Raw genomic sequence first — 20,328 nt, 5'->3', positions numbered from 1 at the left:
GTGTGAGGAGTACGATGATTTATGGGAGTGAGAAATGGGTACTGAACATGGAGCAGCAACAAAGGCTGGAAAGGGTGGAAATGCGAATGGTTCGGTGGATGTGTGGAGTATCGTTGAGAGAGAGGAAGACAAATGATGACTTGCGGAAGATGATGGGAATAGAGTCTGTGATGGAGGTTGTGAAGAGAAACAGGTTGAGATGGTTGGGTCATGTGTTGAGGAAGGATGAAAGTGACTGGGTGAGAGGAGTGTTGGAAATGAGTGTAGTCGGAAGTAGAGGACGAGGAAGACCGAGAAAAACTTGGCTAAATGTGGTGGAAGAGGAAATGTGGGCAAGGGGATTAAGAAGGGGAGATGCAGAAAACAGGGTAAAGTGGAGAAGATTGTCATGGGGTCTGTAAGGCTAACCCCCGCTTTCGCGGGGAAAATGGCCTTTAAATGCTTGTGTGTGTGTGTGTGTGTGTGTACTCCAGTTTGTGGTTCCATTCAAACGAGCAGTCATATCCCGACTTTCCGATAAATAAGAATTCTTCACAGTCCGTGCACCAGTGTATTGTCTTGCAGCGTTTTGGCAAGTCCTCGTCCTTTGCTCGAGAGTTCCTTTGCTTTGCCATGATGTCCTCTCTGCACACAACACATCGATTGTTGGTCGTCGCAGGTGGAGCCTTTTCTACATCATGGTGAGCATCCCGTTTCAGTCGTCGCTCATCCTGAAACTGCTGAGGGTCGATTACCAAATGCTGTTGCAGTGGATTGAACATCTCCTGCAAGTTCCTGACAGTTTCTCCATAAATAAATGGAAATTGACTGCTCTCTTGTTTGTTGGAGCATGGCACTTTGTGAAACCCATCAGTATGTTTGCATTGTACACAGTGTACATGAAGAATTTTATTACCAAGCGACCTGGCCATTTATCGTGGCGGTGGCATTTCTGCAATTGAGTAATTTGGTCCCCAATATATGCATTATGGGCCTTCACTGTTTTTGGACAAGCAAGAGGAATCTTTCTTTTTTCAGCACCATCATGTCATTGAACATGTTCAGGAGGGGAAGAGCCATAGATTGAGGTGGCAAATTATATGGGCCACTTGTCCTGCCAAACTACAACAGCTACAGTCCCATTGAAGAGAAATTCCCATTCCCCTTTTTTATTTAATTGTTTCACCTTGTGAGAAAGCCTGATGTTGGCTTAGTGGTTAGGGTGGCGGCTTGGGATCCTTGGGTGCTGAGTTCAATCCCCGTTTGCCGCTGAATCACTATACACCAGGAGGTTGACTCAGCCTGTCATCCTTCCGAGGTCGGCAAAATGAGTACCAGTGTACTGGTAAGGGGGACACTGCATCAGCGGCAGAGCCGCGTCCCAAACAATGATGCAACCAGCAGCCACAGCCTGCACTCGATAGAGAGAGACCTTGTGAGAGTCTTGGGAAATTATCTTCTGCTGGTCATAGTAGTTCCACACCTCCTTATCCCTTGTTGTGTGATCATACACTTAACCATCTGAACTGAGGTGTAGAACCTGTCAGTGTACAGGGAATAATTCCATCCTGAGAATTTGTCAGTCATTCGGACAACCAAATTCCCTGTAACCCGAAGGTACTCGATAGCTTCGGCATCATCTCTCCTCCCAGTATAAACTTCAAGTCCATCCTGGGGGAATCAGCACTTGGTCCATCCCCTCCATGTCCTCTGCCCCAACCACGCCCTCAACCTCGACCACCCCCCCCCCCCCACAGGCTTGTCGGCAGTACTGTCAGTTTCACTTTCCAGTTTGAAAAGTCATTCCCCGACTCAAAATCACTATAATCATCATCATCATCACCATCATCAACAGACATCATATTTAGACTCATTTTGGAATGATTTTTCACGAGAAACCTTCAAAAACGTTCGTGAATCTCGTGCTACAACTTCCGCATATCATTCACTTTGGTGTATTCACTGGGATGGGATGTGTAACAAAGTGTGTGCACGGGAAAAAAACCTCCTTTACACATACCTCGAACGAGATTCTCACGACAAGACGAATTCACTGTGATCGGTTGATTGGTGTGAGTGTTTGTGTGTGTGTGTGTGTGTGTGTGTGTGTGTGTGTGTGTGTGTGTGTGTGTGTGTGTGTGTGTGTGTGTGTGTGTGTGTGTGTGTGTGTGACAAAGCGTGTGCACAGAAAAACTTCCTTCACACACACCTTGAACGAGACTCATGACACGACGTATTCACTAGGATGGGCCGACTGTGGTGTGTAACAAAGCGTGTGCACGGGAAAAATTCTCCCTCGCACATCCTGAGCTATCCACGGCAATGCGGACCGAAGATCAGGTGCAATATAATGGAGCCGCTAATTGCTTAGTAAGTTGCTCGTGATTTATAACAGGCCACTCGGATTTATAGAGGTTTAATGAGTGGCCAGTTTACCGGCCACGAGGGTTCAAAAGGTTAATTAATAAAAAGCAAATTTAAAATTCGCAGGTTCGAGTGAAGATTTCAAAAATCTAAGAAATAATTTGTGCAGTTCCAAAAAGCAAAACAATTATAAAATCTTATGAATATTTTCAAGTGTTTGTGTTTGTGTGTGTGTTTGTACATTAATCTTTCACGGCTGAACCACAGCATCACAAAGCCACACATTTTGGGTGTGGGTCCTTTAGAATCTGACCAAGGTTTTAAGCGACAACACATTGCTCTGTTTTCAGGCTGCCAAAGGCCAGGAGGAAGTGTATATTGGGATGTGGGGTTAGACAGTGCAGTCGCCATCCTGCAGACAAAAGGTAACCACTATGAGGCGAGTAACTCCATCGCCTTTTCAATGTCCGATACATCCCGAAATTACCGCTGTGAAAGCTCACCCGGGCAGACAGTACCGGGTACCCTGTCCCCCCCCCCCCCGCTCTCACCTCCCCCAACCATAGGGCAGCGCTGGGTAGCCCCTTGTGGTTTTCAATCGAATTCACAAACATTGCCAATGAAATATTATTTTGTATTCATTTTTAATTCCTCGAGAGAGTGCAAAGAAGTGAAACATAAACAAACAAACAAGCAAACAATTCTCAAATTCGATATGTTATGATGACAGGTGATATCTTCCAGAAGTATGTATTTAATTTTTTTTTAACCAAATTAATATATCCTTTACAATTAAATCACTTAATATCATTCATGTGAAGAAATGTAAGAGATATTGTGCATATCTTGGAAAATTCCTTGTAACAAACATCAAAATCTAATCTGGATGAATTCCTGCTTCTTCTCATGAGACAATGCTAATTATTGCTGCAACTTTTATCCAAATGTCATTCGAAAATGTAGAGCAGAAATTTATTTTATAAAAACATAACATTCTGTTGTATCTCTCCTCCCACAAAACTTATTTTCATGTCATACTGGATTGCAAAGAAGGAAATGCATTTGTAACTCACTTCTGTAACAACTTGCAAACTTTATTTTCCGATTCCTAAACGAATGTTATCTCCACATCCTTATTACAAAGAGATGATGAGGGTGATCGAGGCGCATTGCATCTCTTGACTGGTTTAGGAAAAGTGTTTTGTTCTTCAAATCAATCATGAACCATATTGGCCTGTTATAAGGACGTATTCTACCAGATTGATAGTGTCTCTTCATGTCTACAAAGTCTACAAAGCATGACCTGAGAATCAAAACGTTCTTTCTGACAATTGACCCTTTGTTTGTGAGAACCTTTTGATTCTAAGGTGGTGAAAGTCATGAAGCAACTCTTCAGAAGTTGTATTGACTCCTTCAGAGGGATCAGAACTCCCAATTGATGTCACACACATTTAGTTAATCACTTATAACTCCTTCATCTGATTTTACAGAACAAACAATTAAAATATATGTGCAGCCATATAATGTCACCAATTTCACTGAAATGTGTGAATAATGACACACGTAACCAAATGACAAATTTTTCAATGGAAAAATTGATAGTATAATGTTCAAAGGACATTCTGTTATTTTTGCAATGAAAACACAGTAATTACTTTCCTGGTTACTTTCATCATCTTCACTTTTAAAACTTCCATTAAAACCCCCAACATCAAAGACAGATTTTGCTTACTTTGAGCATGGCTTGTCCGGCTCTGGAACAATTTGATCCAACTCTGTTTAAGCTCATCCCACTGTATGAACACACTTTTAGAGCATGGTTGATGTCAAAATAGCAGGCGAGGATGAAAAAGAACAAGAACAAAGACTTATCCATCTTTTACTGGTTGGAAAAAACGGTCTCCAAGCTGTTCAAACTACAGACTCAAAGGTTTGCACAAAGGGAGAAGTCTAAGTTGGTCCTTATATAGCACCTCTTGGCACATTTTGTGCCAAAGATGTGGCTTTGCTGATGAGAGGTGCTGATCCCAGCTTTCTGGAGGACAGGACATTGTGTAAAATAACAGGCTTTCAAGCAAGCCTCCTTTCAAACAAAAATAAAATGACACCGAAGAACAAATATTTATTTTACAACCCGTTTAGTTCCTCCATACATCATAACTCAAGAAGGAAACTTTTATGTTCCGGTTGAACAAGGACACACTTGTTTCAAGAAGGAAAGAACATCTTTATTCAAAGGACATTCTGTTACCTCCACCTCGTCGACATGGTGGTTAAATGGTTAAATTTGTGGTGTCTCAGAGATCTTGCAAAAGTCTCAACCAAAACAATTTTTAAAAAGGTAAATTTGTATTTATTTTTGATCATTTTGTTTTTGTTTCCCTTGACCATGCTCATATGAGAGCGAAAAGCATGGTTGATGATTGATGCATGGATGATGTCTAAGAACATGATGCATGGTTGATGTCTAATTTAATAACAAATGAAATTGATCTCTCTTTTTAAGCAATTTAATAACAGGTTTAATTGATCTCTTTTTAAACAATTTAATAACAGGTTTAATTGATCTCTTTTTAAACAATTTAAAAACAGGTGAAATTGATCTCTCTTTTAAAACAATTTAATAACAGGTGAAATTGAGCTCTTTTTATAAACAATTTAATAACAGGTTAAATTGATCTCGCTTTTTGAACAATTTAATATCAGGTGAAATTTATCTCTCTTTTTAAACATTTTAATGACAGGTGAAATTGATCTCTCTTTTTAAACAATATAATAACATGTGAAACTGATCTCTTTTTAAAATAATTTAATAACAGGTGAAATTGATCTTTCTTTTTGAACAATTTAATAACAGGTTAAATTGATCTCTCTTTTTAAACAATTTAATAACATAAAATTGGTCTGTCTTCTTGAACAATTTCATAACAGGTGAAATTGATCTTTTTTTAAACAATTTAACATCAGGTGAAATTGATCTCTCTTCTTAAACATTTTACTAACAGGTGAAATTGATCTCTCTTTTTAAACAATTGAATAACAGGTTAAATAGATCTGTCTTTTTAAACAATTTAATAACAGGTGAAACTGATATTTCTATTGAAAACAATTTATTATCAGGTGGAATTGATCTCTCTTCTTAAACAATTCAATCACAGGTGAAATTGATCAGACTTTTTAAACATTTTAATGACAGGTGAAATTGATATGTCTATTTAAAACAGTGCTTCAAACTAATTTGCAAATGATCGACACAAAGTGCAATATTAATTCTTCCAAATTATAATCATCATTTTGACTTTTTAAATATTCTGATATTCTTTTATAAAAGTCATTAATTCTGATAATCAAAGATGATGACCATTTATTATTCTGACAGAGATCATCAGATGTCACGATGTGTTGACTTTATCTTCATGTGTGCGCATTGTGACTGAAGAATCTCATTGATACCTGCATATCATCAATCTATTTCACGAAATGTTCTTTTGTTTGTTCTGTATGATTCCACACCCATCGGAAAGGATGGAAACAAAATTCAAAATGTTCCAAGACTTCTTTGTCATCACATTGTGAACTGATTGAAAATTGCCTCAATGTCAGTTCATGTGTTCATGTAATTTAATTTTTTCACAAAATATTTGTGATGTGAAGTTTTGTGAATCTCTGCACCACAATATTTTGGGAAAATAATCTGAACCTGAGTCATGAAGTAATGAAGTAATTTTCAGTAATGAAGATACATATCTAATTTTCAGTTTAATTGAATGAATAATTATTACTTGTGTTGTGGAACTCTAGAAACTCAATTGTCCACTCAAGGCAAAGTTCATCAAACAGAGAATTTTTGTTACGTAATTTCAGAACGAAGGATCATTGATGTAATACATACAATGGTCTCCACTAATCGGAGCTCATAGGAATCATCTATATATAACACCCAAGGGAATGTGGGGGAAGTATATAGGGGGACGAGGAGAAGAACAGAAACGAAAACCAGGAGGGGAGGCCGGTCATAATGACCCACATCTGACCTTGTCTGGGCCGGTTTAAAGAAATATGCACATAGGAGAGACAAATCAGAAAGTTCTTATCGCCTTGGTCAGAAACAACAAACGCACAGGAAGGCGGGCAAGGGTCGAACAGGGGTCCAACTACCAGCAAAGCAATTCTAGACAGATTAATGTATCGGGCTGTCAGCATCACCTAATTCCTTTACAGAGGCTTGTCAGTACACAAAGGCTTGCCAGCACATTGATTAGAAATCTAAGAACAGAAAGAGAAAGGGAGGGGAAGAGAAAGGAGGAAGAAAAAGAGAGGACATGGAGTACAATTCGAGAATAATGAAAGAATAATACAGGAAAGCAGACGTAAAGCTAAGGTGAGAATTGGCTTTTGGCCTTTTGGCTCCAATACATAATAAGCAAGAGAGGATACATTTGATTACAAGTTCCAAGAAAATGAGTTACAACAAGATGAATATATGTGGAGTAATTAGAAACAGGGGTGGTGAAAAGAAAACAGGTGTAGCAATTAGTGTTAATAGAAATGGGTGTGGTAATTAGAAACAGGTGTAAACTAACTAAGACAACAATACTTATTAATGACCACATTCAAACATATCTATGATAAAACGACCAAAACAAGGAAGACTGACTCAATCGCTCAATTTCCCGACCCATATCAAAACCAATGGTACGCCATCTCTTCTGGATCTTATTTTGACAAATTTCCCTGAAAATATCTGCTGTTTTTCCTCCACTCCAATCGCTTCTTCTGACCACGTGCTTGTCAAAGTGGAAATCTCTCTGGCTGTCATCAGAGAACCACCTCAGTGCCATCGAGTCTGGTATTTCACTCAAGCCGGCAAGCAGAGTCTCCCAGCAGCCATCAAACTTCGAGACTGGTCTTTCTCTACTTTCTTTCTCCAAGCAGCCATCGCTAATTTCTCCAACATAAACTCATCCTGGGAATTCTTTCCAAGAAACTTGCTCTCCCTCATGCACAGATTTATCCCCTGTCATCTTCAATTGTCCTACTCTTCCTCCCGCCCATGGTTCACTGAGGCTTCTGACGAGGCAGTTGTCCTGAAACAACTTGCCTTTGGCTCAGGAAAGCAAACCCAACTGAGGGTAATCTCAGTTCCTTCCATAAAGCTCAGAACAAGTATGTATCAACCCTCAGGAGTTCCAGAAAACAACATCTTTCAAAGCTCAAGTCTGAACTCTCAAACTTCTCTCCCTCCTTCAAATCCTGGTGGCATTGAATCAAATCTGTTGCTGGTGTATGTTTCCCCTCCATCCCCTCCCTTACCTCAAATGGCCACACTGCTGACACTGCACATGAAAAGGTGAATGCCTAAACTTGGTGTTTGTATCAAAATCTTGCGTCCAAAACCCATTGCTTTCTGTACCAACCTTACCCAGTCGCATGCAACTGTCCTTGGTCTCTGTGTCCTTTTCTCCTGACAAGGTGAAGAGTTTGCTGTCAAACCTCGACTCAGTGCTGCAACCGATACAGAAGGCATCAGCCCACATGTCCTAAAAACCTGCTCCTCTGCTCTTGTTCACCCTCTCTCGGTTGTAATCACCCTCTCATTTGCTCAAGGCCATCTGCCATCTGCTTGGAAATCAGCAAACATTACTGCCCTGCACAAAAAGGTGCAAAAACAGATCCCTGCAACTGCAGACCAATCAGCCTTCTCCCAATCATCAGCAAGGTTATGGAATCCATCATCGCTTCAGACATTAAGTCCTTTCTCTTCTCTAATGGCCTGATTTCCGATCATCAATTTAGTTTCAGACCAGGTCACTCTATGCTGGATATGCTGCTTCTGCTCTCCCAACAATGGATGGAGGTCCTCAATGCCGGACATGAAATCAGAACCATATGCCAAGACATATCGCGTGCTTTTGACATGGTCTGGCACCCTGCCCTGCTCAGCAAACTCTCTTCCTATGGTATCCAAGGCCATCTCCACTCATGACTCGCAGACTTCCTCTCCTGTCATAGTCAACGTGTGGCCCAAAATAGAGTTCTTTCATCACCTCTTCTTGTCCAGGCTGGAGTTCATCAAGACAGCATTCTGTGCCCTGTTCTTTTTCTGGTTTTCATCAATGATCTCTCCGACCCTCTGGAAAATCCTCTTTTTCTCTTTGCTGACTACTCCACCCTCTGCCCGACCATCCCTCAAACCGGCAAGCAGCAACTTCTTCACTCACTGCAGATCTGGGTAAAATCACAAACTGGTCCAACACGTGGAACATGTCTTTCAATCCTGACAAATCTCACACTCTCACTGCCGATCCGAAAGGACCATTTAGAATTCCCCCCCCACCCCCATCCACTTTCTCAACAATCCTCTGGAAGAATTCCTTTCTTTCAAGGTTTTGGGTCTCACTATCTGTCATGATCTTTCCTGGGAAAGCTACATTTCCAACCTGGCCTCCAAAGCCAGTCGCCGACTGGGAATCCTCCGTTGTGTAAAGTCCTTCCTCGGCCCACCTGAGCTTTTGACCACATACAAAGCTTTCGTCCACAGCCTGATGGAGTACTGCTCTCCCCTCTGGGCTGGTGCTCCTGCCTCCCACCTTTCTCGGCTTCAGGCTGTGGAAACCAAGGCATTTCAGATCGTTGGTATCTCCCATGATTAGGCTGTCTTTAGGCCTCTCACTCTCTCACCGCAGGCAGGTCGTTGGTCTTTCTGTCTTCTACTGTCTCCTCTCTGGTCTCGCCCCCCCTGCTGTGTCTGTGATTTGTCCCCAACATATATCCACAGGTCGCTCAAGGTCCGCCAACAACCTCCTTCTGGTAAAACTACCACAATCACGAATAACTGCTCACCTTCACTCTTTCATTCCTCTTTTTCCCACTTTTGGAACAAACTCCGACAGTGGTGGATCTTGAGGCGGGGTTTGGGGGAGTTGTAACCCCCCCCCACCTTCAGCTGCTGAGAACCCCTCATGCAACCCCTTCTTCCCTCAACCATCCCTCCCTCCCTCAACCCCCCCCCACCCACATGGGTATATTGCCACCCACACACCTTGTCTCAAAGCCAAAAATGTCAACCCCCCCTCTTTGCCTGAGACGAGATCCACCCCTGAATTACTCCCTCACTCTGTTCAATCTCATTCTTCCCTCCAGGCCTTCAAAACAGCTGTTCACAACCACCTATCATCCCCCATCCAAATCCTCAATCTTTTCTACTCCCATTAATCCAACCCAAACTCACCCACTTCAAATTCCCTGCTTTCCCTCCAGAAAATCCCTGTAATGTCCATCTTGTTTTCCCCGTGTTTCCTGCCCCATCCTTCTTCTTTCAACAGATCTCCTAATGTCTCCGTTACACACTGTTTTGTCCTTCCCACTCCTGCCCCTCTTGTCTCATGCCCCCCTTGCTGTGCGTTGTCTGTTAGCTCTCATACGAGCCTCGACAAGATCTGAAAACATAAAATAAAATATAAAGAAGTCCACTTCTCCACTTGTGTGTTCTGTTGATGATGCATTCAGTGCATGGAAAGAACTATAATGTCGACTATTTGGCAAAGGATTTGGGCAATGTCAGAAATGTAAAATCAATAGGAATGGAAGGACTACATGACAAGGATTATTTGGAACGCCAAGTGTTTAAAAGGTCTTTTTCATCATCAAAATAAAGACCAATGACTGCACTGTAGTCCCAAAAAGAAAGCCAGATATGTGAAACACCAACACACACACGTATATAGACACCACACACATACGTATATAGACACCACGCACACAAACACACACACGTATAGAGACACCACACACACACACGTATATAGACACCACACACACACACACACACACACACACACACACACACACACACACACACACACACACACACACACACACACACACACGAATAGAGACACCACACACACGTATAGAGACAGCACACACGTATATAGACACCACACACACACACACACAAACACACACATACACACACGTATATAGACACCACACACACACACACACACGCACACACACACACACACACACACACACACGTATATAGAGACACATACACACACACACACACACACACACACGTATATAGACACCACACACACACACACACACACACACACACACGTATATAGACACCACACACACACACACACACACACACACACACACACACACACACACACACACACACGTATATAGACAGCACACACACACGTATATAGACACCACACACACGTATAGAGACAGCACACATGTATATAGACACCACACACACACACAAACACACACATAAACACACACATAAACACACGTATATAGACACCACACACACACACACACGTATATAGACACCACACACACACACACACACACACATACACACACACACACACACACACACACGTATATAGACACCACACACACACACACACACACACACACGTATATAGACACCACACACACACACACACACACACACACACACACACACACACACACACACACACACACACACACACACACACACACACACTCAGCACGACTCCCACGCTGCACGGAACGCAAACCGAGGCCGATAATAGAAAGACAAGTCTGAAGACGACGATGGTTCACGAGCGGTATTTTACGATGTAGATTGTTTCACAAGTCAAGGATGAGACAATGTGATCATGTTTGACCAAGTTATAAAAATGATCAACATGATGTGGCATGGGTGACGGGTTATTAGCTGCAAAATGTCGAAAACCAGTTTCGTTCAACAACTTTCAAAATTTGACCTTTGCATAACCTTTAAAGGTCACAAAACAATGTTGTGGACATTAAAATAAGGAAACAGGATACGTGATATAGCTTATTGGAGTTCATTCGTCGAAGAAGGTCGAAAACCCGGTTCGATTCCCACAACTTTGAAAATTTGACCTCTGTGGCCTTTAAAGGTCAAAGGTCAAGGATTATGACCTTTGGTGCAAAACTTCCTCTGGAACATTCCAGGAACAATATAACGTCATATTGGCTATATGGCATTTCGCACTAATCGGATTGTCCATACTTTGATGAAATCAGCGTAAAAACAAACTTGAAGGGGGCGCCACAGGCAAGGTGTTCGAGATAGAGCAAACTGGTTTCAAAACTTTAGGTGGGGAATGACCTCAAGATTATGCATAAAAAATATTGTCATCCAAGCTCTCAAAGTTTGGGCGGTCATATGATTTTTATGTCATAATTCGCAATTTTCTGAGTTTTTGACCTTGTGACCTTAACCTTAGGATGAAAATGAAAAATCGGACAACGACAAGTTTTAGATAATTCATTTTGCTATTCAAATACCGAAGATCCCATTCCATTCAGTGAATTCCCCAAGAGAAGATAGATTTTTAATCTGACTACCCCCTAAAAATGGCTATTTTTTTGGGCGTGGCTCCCCCCACAATGGGCATAGCCACACCCTCATGCAGGAAAACACAACTAGACATTGAGATCGAACACATTACCAAATTTCATCAAGATCGGATCAAAGTCCACGGAGTTATGCTCTGGAGAGACGGACACACAGACAAGCCGGTAGGCGGACATGGGTAGTCGCCTACCCAATATAACCTGATGTGATGGGCCCCTTTGATGGGGAATGACCTGAGGATTAAGCACAAGAAAATTCATGATTCTAGCTTCAAGGGTTAATGCTGCAGATTGTTTTTTCATTAAAATACCCCCACATTTCGAGGTTTTTCGGCTTTTACTAGGCAACGGAGGGGTCCATAGCAACGGTTCTTTCTCACACATAACTAGGACATACCATGAACCTACCATACCAGTTTCATGTATATCTGTCTCAGAGTCTCTGAGATATAACGAACTTCATTTTTTTATTGTTTTCGACCAGGGTTCATTCAAAGTCTCTCTTCTCCGACAGTTTTCATAGGATCCGGCTGGAAATTTTTGACAATATGGCTGAATGTACTGCCCACAGTCGCTCGTGGCCCGATTTTTGATTTTCGAAATTTTTTTTTATGATTTTTCAAAAATTTCAAAGTCCCGTTGCTAGGCAACAGATGGGTCCATAGCAACGGTTCTCATTTGCACACAACTAGTTCATGGTATGAACCTACCAACCAAGTTTCATCGAAATCGCCATTGTATTAAAGGAGCACTGGGCCGAACAGAGAGACAAACATATCGATGGAAAAAGTGATAATAAGGGTAGAACAAATTTCCCAATTTTTTTTTTTTAATTTTTCGACAACATCGACTGCCCAACAAGCTGGTAAGCGGGCATGGGCAGTCGGCCGTTGCTAGGCAACGAAGGGGTCCATAGCAACGGTTCTTTCTCACACAACTAGGACATACCATGAACCTACCATAGCAGTTTCATGAATATCTGACTCATAGTCTCTGAGATATTACGAACTTCGTTTTTTTATTGTTTTCGACCAGGGTTCATTCAAAGTCTATCTTCTCCGACAGTTTTCATAGGATCCGGCTGAAAATTTTTGACAATAGGGCTGAATGTACTGCCCACAGTCGCCTCTGGCCCGATTTTTGATTTTCGAAAAAATAAATTTTTTATGATTTTTCAAAAATTTCAAAGTCCCGTTGCTAGGCAACGGTGGTGTCCATAGCAACGGTTCTCATTTGCCCACAACTTGGTCATGGTATGAACCTACCAACCAAGTTTCATCGAAATCACCATTGTATTAACTGAAATCGCCATTTTAAATACTGATAATAAGGGTAGAACAAATTTCAAAAAAAAGAGATTTTTTAAACATTTTTAGTTCGCCTGTTCGAAGAACAGAGAGCTATAGCAATACCCCCGGCGTGCGCGTGAGCGTGAGCGACAGCGTGAGCGTGAAAATGTTAAATTTTTTGTATAACGGAAAAACTCCTCAATGGATTTCGACGAAACTTGTTGGGGGGGGTTAGGTATGGTCCAAGGATCATGCCATTAGATTTTGGACTTGGTCCCCCCCCCTCAAAAAAAAAAAGTTCGAGAATTTTTTTATTTTTTTTTGCATTTCTACATGTTTTAAGTGATTTCCAACCCCGCCCCCCCAAAAAAATTTCGAGGAAATTTTTTTTTTTTTACATTTCTACATGTTTTCACTGATTTCCAACCCCCACCCCCCAAAAAAAATTGTTAGAGAAAAAATTTTTTCTTTTGCATTCCTACATGTTTTAAGTGATTTCCAACCCCCACCCCCACCAAAAAAAAATTGTTAGAGAAAATTTTTTTTGGCATTTCAACGTTTTAAGTGATTTCCAACCCCCCCCAAAAAAAAATTGTTAGAGGAAATTTTTTTTCTTTTTTGCATTTCTACATGTTTTAAGTGATTTCCAACCCACACCCCCCAAAAAAATGGTTCGAGAAAAAAAAAATTTGCAACTTTTTTTTCAACAACATTTCGATTTGTTTTTTTTTTGCATTTCTACATGTTTTAAGTGATTTCCAACCCCCCCCCCAAAAAAAAATGGAGAAAAGAACTATAACTCTGTCAGCACTGTTGAGATCATATTTCATGAATAAGATATAAGGTTCACTTGAGTGACCCAGCAGTATTGGCGGTGGAGGTTTTACACTCTCCCGAGTGCTCCCCCTCTAGTTTCCTTTCCAATGTTTTTATCTACCACACTATTTTTTATATGCCCAAGATATGTATATATATATATATATATATATATATATATATATATATATATATATATATATATATATATATATATATATATATATATATATATATATATATATATATATATATTTATATTGTTGTGGTTACCAGATTCGCAAACCACCATTCAGGTCCCTTAGGTGAGGTATCTCGGTAAGTGCATGTGTAGTTAGGCCCAAACCCGTTGTCTAGTGGGAATACATGTCATTTATACGTGCTGCGACTCTTCAGGATAGCCGTTTTTCTTTTACTATCTTTATTTTGGACCAACCGCCATGATTACCATCACAACCACAACATCAACCACCGACCACAACCACCGCTTCACCACAACCGCCACGACCTTCACGCACACCTCACAACCGTAGCATCGCCACCGTTCTTGCCCCGCTGTGGGTACCGGTGTTGGACTCATGCAGAACGCGCGTCGAACAGCGTGTACAAAATCACGGATTTTGTGCTTCAAAAACGGATCAAAAACGACACACGCCCACTTTTTGCCGTCCAATCGGTGAGCGAGGGGCGATTTGGCCCCGCCTCCAGAACGATCGATATATGCAAATTTGTGGATCAAAAAGCCTTCACGCCCACTTTTTCTCGGGCCAATGGGGAGCGAGGTGAAAGGTCAAAGGGAGGGGGTCAAAGGCGAAGTTACGGGGGGGATAAAAGGACGGTGTTCGTCAGTCAGAGGAGGAGAACGAGAACGAAGAGAGAGAACGAGAGTCGCGAACGAGAACGAGAACGAGAACGAGAACGAGAACGAGAACGAGAACGAGAACGAGAACGAGAACGAGAAGGAGTCGAGAACGAGAAGGAGTCGGAACGGAGGGGACGAGTGTGGAAGACTGGAGCCCGAAGCTTGCAGTGGCTGGAGAAGCTGAAGAGAGTCGGACGAGGGGGTGCTCGCGTCGGTGCCAGGAGCTGCACGCCCGAGGGAGGCCGGCAGCGCGACCTGGCCGAGGTGGAGACGCACACCAGGGATAATAAAGATCCTCTATACCCCGAGCATCAGCAACCCCCTCCTGTTTCCCCCCGCGCTGAGATAGTGCGACCAAGGGGGCCCCCGTTCCCACCCCCTGCCAGGCACTGTCCACGAGGCCCGCGGGTTGCGGGGCCATCGCCGCTCCGCGTCTCATCACCAGACGGGTAGGCCCGACCCGGTCTCGGCCTCAGGCCTGCCTCATTCTTGAGGGTATTTCTTTTCCTTGGTTTTGGGTATGTGTTGTCGGCGCCGTCTGTGAAGTAGAATTGTATAAGTGTTGCCGTGTGCTCGGTAGTCGGTATTAGCTCTGCACTGTGTTTTCGCTTTTATATTTGCTTTTTGTGTAAATGGAAGTGTGTTTTCTTTTTTTTGTGTGCATTTGGTGGAATTGTATTTGTGTGCTTCCCGTGTGCCGAGAATAAATGTGCTTTATTGTTGAACTGTTTCCCGCTTCGCTTCGTCATTTCTTTCTTTGAATCCCCATCTTGCTTCACGTAAAGGGTTGGTAGTGGGCTGAATACGCCCGATAATTAATCGAACCGTCGAGGTCGACGATAACACCGCTCGGTTATTCTGATAGTACGGAACGGGTCGCTTAAGTGGCCCGTGTCCGAAGTCGACCTGCGGCGAGGTGCGATCGCCCGGTCTACCCTCCGCGTGGGTACTTAGGTAGTTCGAATTTGGCGAGCAACCCTATCCCACGCGGGGGCTGATTGGCTCGATCGCGGTGAGACCGAAAGGTCCACCCGTGACTGGTTCCCGGCGTAGTCCGAGAGGGTCACGACTGGATTGTCCGTCCGGTGGGCGACGTGCCGCGATTCGAGTTACGTGGCCGTTCGCACGCCGGCGGGCGCGAAGACCGCAACACTGGTGTCAGGTCGTGCGATACAAATTCATCGCCCTCCTCGCGGCACTGGTATCGGAGAACAGGAAAACGGGCTCTCCTGTCTCCGGCTAAATTTACGGGAATCGGTCCAGGGGTGAGAGAAGCGACCCCCGATTCCCTCCAAATTACGAGCGAGCAAATTAACCCTTCACGAGAAGCAAGATGGCGTCTCAAGGCGAGCGGGAGCCGGGGGTATTAGAAATGTATATGTGTAATAATGTAGAGTCCATGGTCCAGGATGGAATCCCCGAGCAGGAAATGTTGATTGTGCAGGAACACGGACTCGCCCAACTGAACCCAGGGCCCGAGGTGGGTGCGGCAGCGGCCGCGGTGTATGACACCTCCCCCCCCCTCTCCACCAAGACCCTTCCCCAACCCTTGCCGAAACGGCTCAGCTGAGTGCATCCAACATGGCCCAGCTATGCGCCATGCTGGCGGCAATGAACAAACAAATGATCGAAAAAATGGATGCGAATATGAAAAAAATGGATGAAAAGATGGATACAAATACAAATGAAGTGAAAACGACGATGGATGCGAATACACAGCAAATGAGGGAAGAGATGAAAAAGTTCCGGGGTGAGACGCAGAACATGGGCCGATGCCTGCAGGCGGGCATGAAGGCCGTGACAAAGGAAATAATAGTTGAGACAAGGGAGGTAAAGGGTGAAGAGTTGGCAGAGACACGGGAGATAGAAAAAATAGAGGAAAGACTACACGAGGAAGACGGGGTAAGTGACGCACACACACACACGGAGGTAGTGGAGGACAATGGGGGTGAGCTGGCGGACCGTGCAGGGACCCGGTGCGAGCACCTGGATGGCCTCCTCCAGGAACGAGGGGAGGGAGTATGCCCCCTCGAGGCGAGTCACGACCAGGTGAGTTCGGTCGTGTTCTGCGAGGTTGAGGGGACGGGTGCTGTGGACGGGTGCACGGAGAGCTTGGGGGGTATAGAGGCCCCGGAGACCCTTGTGGGGACACGAATCCCCAGGGTGGTTGTCCCTGTGTGTGTGGTGCAAGGTGTGAGTGCGGCACCGTGTGTGGAAGCGACCCCGTGTGTGAGTGGTGTGGTGGCGATGGAGCCGGAGTACGTGCTTCCCAGCACGCCGTGTGTGGATGAGGCACCGTGTGTGAGTGTCGCCGTGTGTGTGAATGAAGCACCGCGGGTGAGTGCCCTCGCGTGTGTGAGTGAGGCACGGTGTATGAGTGAGGCACGAGTGAGTGGAAGGCCGCGAGTGCGTGGAGCCACGTGTGCGAGTGAGGCACGCGTGAGTGAACGGCCGTGTGCAAGGTCGCTGTGTGCAAGGGAGACCGTGTGTGTGAGAGAGCGGTATGTAAGGGAGATGTCGGTTGGCATGCGGGAGCACGCAGCCGCGTCTCCCCGTGTGAATGTGATGGAGTGGACTGTGTGCGTCGTAACACGCAGGTATGCGTGTGTGGAATGGCGACGACGGCAACATGGGAGAAACGAAAGCCGAGTAGCGGCTGTAGTTGTTTCGAGGACCGTGCCGGGTTCACCCAGCCGCGAGCACGAGGTCCGTGCTGTGCAACGCACGAGACCACCACGTGCTCGCTTGCGAGAGTGAAGTCCCGGTCCGGAAACGCACGCGGTGGATTTGCCGATCCCGCGGACGGACAAAGTTTAGGCAGGTAAACGGATTTGGACCGGACGGGTTCTCCACGCGATCGTGTGTGTTAAGCTCCAACGGGCAAAGCACATGTGTTCGCGTGGGGAACCCCTCGAGACGTGTGGCTTGTGTTTTTTTTTATATATGCGCACGGTGACGTCATGGCTGCACGTGGGGTTGGAATCCGGCAGGAGGGGTATCTCTGCCGGATGGTCCCGTCCAAGGAGGGACGAGGAACACGTGCAGCTGCATGACGTCACGGGCAGTTGCAAGGTGCAAAGAGCGCGAGTTGCCGCGCAGGTGCTGCGCATGGGAAAAAAAAAAAAGAAAGCCAAGCCTCACTTTCGGGTGCAAAGGATTCCTGGGCAAGGGGTGAAAGACCCCCTTACCCAGGGGCACAGGATGGAAACTAGTTAGGGGGAAGGGTTAGCTTAGTTAGACCGACTTCATGGGGCAGGGGTAAGTCCTCATGGAGTCCGTGGAATGGATTAGTTAGAGGGATTGTAGCCAGATTTAGGTTGGGAAATAAAATTATTGATTTGGAGACAGAGACAGACTTTGGATGTGTAGAGTTGACGTAGCTTAGCTACGTAGTGTTAAATGGAACGTGCTATAGTGTAAGGGACGACGTGGGAGCACGAGTTAGGGGATGTAGTTAGAAGGATGGCAGAGTTCAGCGGTGTGTGTGTTGAAGAGTTGTGGGTTGTGAGGTGAGTACATGTGCTTGGTGAGTGAGTGAGGCCAGCGGGTCTGTGTGTGTGTGGAGTGAATGGGGAATGCATGGTGCGATGAGTGATTGGGGGGAGGAGTGACTCCCGCCCAAGGGACCCCGGGGTCAGTGTAGAGTGAGTTAGCTGGGTTAGTCAAATTGAAAAATGGAGGTCGTTTTGCTGTTGGTGGGAAAGTAGGCTCGAGACCCATTTGGAGGGGTGCAGGAGCCCTGTTGACGGGCTTGGGAGCGTGGCTGCGAAAGGTGAGTATCGCTGAGTGGGTACCCCGGGCACCAGGCTAGTCGGCCGCGGTAGGCCATGGGCCCATGGGGGGCCGGGATAGAGTAGTGGGCACGGGTGCGCCTGCTTGGTGCGGGGGCCCGGGGCGCCATTAGCCGCGTGGGCAGTGTTGTGGGCACGGGTGACCCTCGGAAAGGGGCCCGGGAGGCCGGCCTGCCACGTGTGCGTTTCAGGGGAGGTGCCATGGGGGGCACTCCCCGGTGTTAGGGAGCTGGTAGGCTCGGAGGCAGTGTAGTGCCCGGGGTGCCATAGCGGGAGATTCGGCAGAGGGTCGTGCCTGCCAAAGGGAGCCACGTGTCCCAGCCAGGAGACCGTGTGAGGGCACGGAGAGAAAATTGGGGGGCGAGGCCCGAAATTGTAAGGACACCAACACAGGCGACGGGAATCTGGGTTTATAGAACCAATAGTTTAAGCGAGAGGCGCTTGTTGAAAGCCCTGGGGTAGTTTAAGAGTTAATGGTTAGGGTAGATTAGGAGATGTACCCCTCCGCACCATCCATCCCCTCGCTGTCGTTGTGGGCCGCTGGACCCACTTGGTGTTAAGATCGCCGAACTCTGGGGAGGCCATTCTGAGGCTTCGTTGGGCCTCGACACAGGACGTTAGCTCTCCCTTGTTCCCCTCTGGGAAGGGAACGTAGGGGTTGGGAGTAGGCTAGGTGACAGAATAGGTTAGCCGAACAAGGACAATAAAGGGGGTTAGGGGACGATTTATAGAGGGGAAGTAAACATAAAAGTAAAAATAAAAAATAAAGAAGTTGGGGCTAAATTGGGGTTTGACAAATTAAGGGAGTGGGTATGTACAGTGACAGGCAAAGGCGATAGGTTGGGAGGGAGACAGGTAGGTAGGTCCGAGCCCGCCTTCCAAGTGGCCAGCACCACCGCACTCCCTCCACCAACCTCCATTGAACGGCAAAGGCTGGCCAACTTCATCGGCTGGCCGTGTTTTGCTTCAAGGCGGAGGCCGGCCAAGTTCATCGGCAGCTGTGTGCTGCAAGGCCTGTGCCGGCCAGTTCATCTGCTGGCTGTTTTTCTTCGAGGCCTGTGCCGGCCAGTTCATCTGCCGGCTGTGTTTGCCTGCAACGGTCTTCTTCTGCGGGCTGTGTTTGCCTGCTGCCTTTGCCATGCCATGCCCACTGCCCCTGTTCACCAGCCCCCGTTCAATTTTTGCTTTGCCCCCCCCCCTGTTCGTTTCCATGTGCGCCAGGATCTGAAAGCAACAGTTTGCAAGCTGCAAGAACTGCCCTGTTGGCAGCTACAACACGGGCCTGCAGTGGCGGCCCGTGCACCGTGTTTGTGTTCATGCATCCATTCGTTGTGCTCATTGCGTGTGCCACTTGAGCTGGCACGGAGACTGCGTTGTGCAGCCCAAGCACCGTTGTGGTTCACTGAGTTCAGTTCAAAAGGGAAGGCCTTGGACTGCGTGTGAGCAGCCAGCCACGTTCCCTGTCACCTGCATTGTTTGAGCCAGAGACTGCATGTGGGCAGCCTGGCTCCCTGCTAACTGCTTTCTTTTTGCAGAGTCAATGATCCTGGGCCATGGTTTAGTGTAAAATTTGTAAGTTAAGGTTAAGATGTACTGTACATATGAGTGCGCCCCCGGCATGTATGTCTTAGCGCCGGCAATTTTATTTAAGTCGTCCGTGTGAGTGAGTTTGTTCAGGTAGTTACGCAGCCCTCAGGTTATTTATTTTGGGGACACGAATACCATGAATGTCGCACTCAGGGATCCGTAGGTAAAATGTACTAGGGGAAAACTACACATGATGGCACACGAAAATTTGACGACTCGGGACGAGTCTGTAAAAAGGGAAGGG

The 20,328-nt window shown here is 45.5% G+C and overlaps 2 protein-coding genes across 2 annotated transcripts in view; both read right to left on the bottom strand.

The window, feature by feature from the left end:
- Nucleotides 1–4,323, bottom strand: part of LOC147014949 (deoxyribonuclease gamma-like) — a 30,232-nt gene extending 25,909 nt beyond the window's left edge. Inside the window, exon 1 of the mRNA XM_085849215.1 lies at nucleotides 4,076–4,323. Within this exon, the coding sequence (XP_085705341.1) occupies nucleotides 4,076–4,219 (144 nt within the window). The 5' untranslated portion in view covers nucleotides 4,220–4,323. The remainder of the gene's footprint in view (nucleotides 1–4,075) is intronic.
- Nucleotides 1–20,328, bottom strand: part of LOC147014942 (deoxyribonuclease gamma-like) — a 346,105-nt gene that overhangs the window by 104,990 nt on the left and 220,787 nt on the right. The window lies entirely within an intron of this gene.

The sequence above is a fragment of the Eptatretus burgeri genome, chromosome 12 (genome assembly GCF_056783735.1).
Source record: "Eptatretus burgeri isolate ZD-2024b chromosome 12, Ebu_testis_v1, whole genome shotgun sequence".
NCBI lineage: Eukaryota > Metazoa > Chordata > Myxini > Myxiniformes > Myxinidae > Eptatretus > Eptatretus burgeri.
Note: the sequence above shows the minus strand (reverse complement) of the source record. Positions and strands in the feature narration are given on the sequence as shown.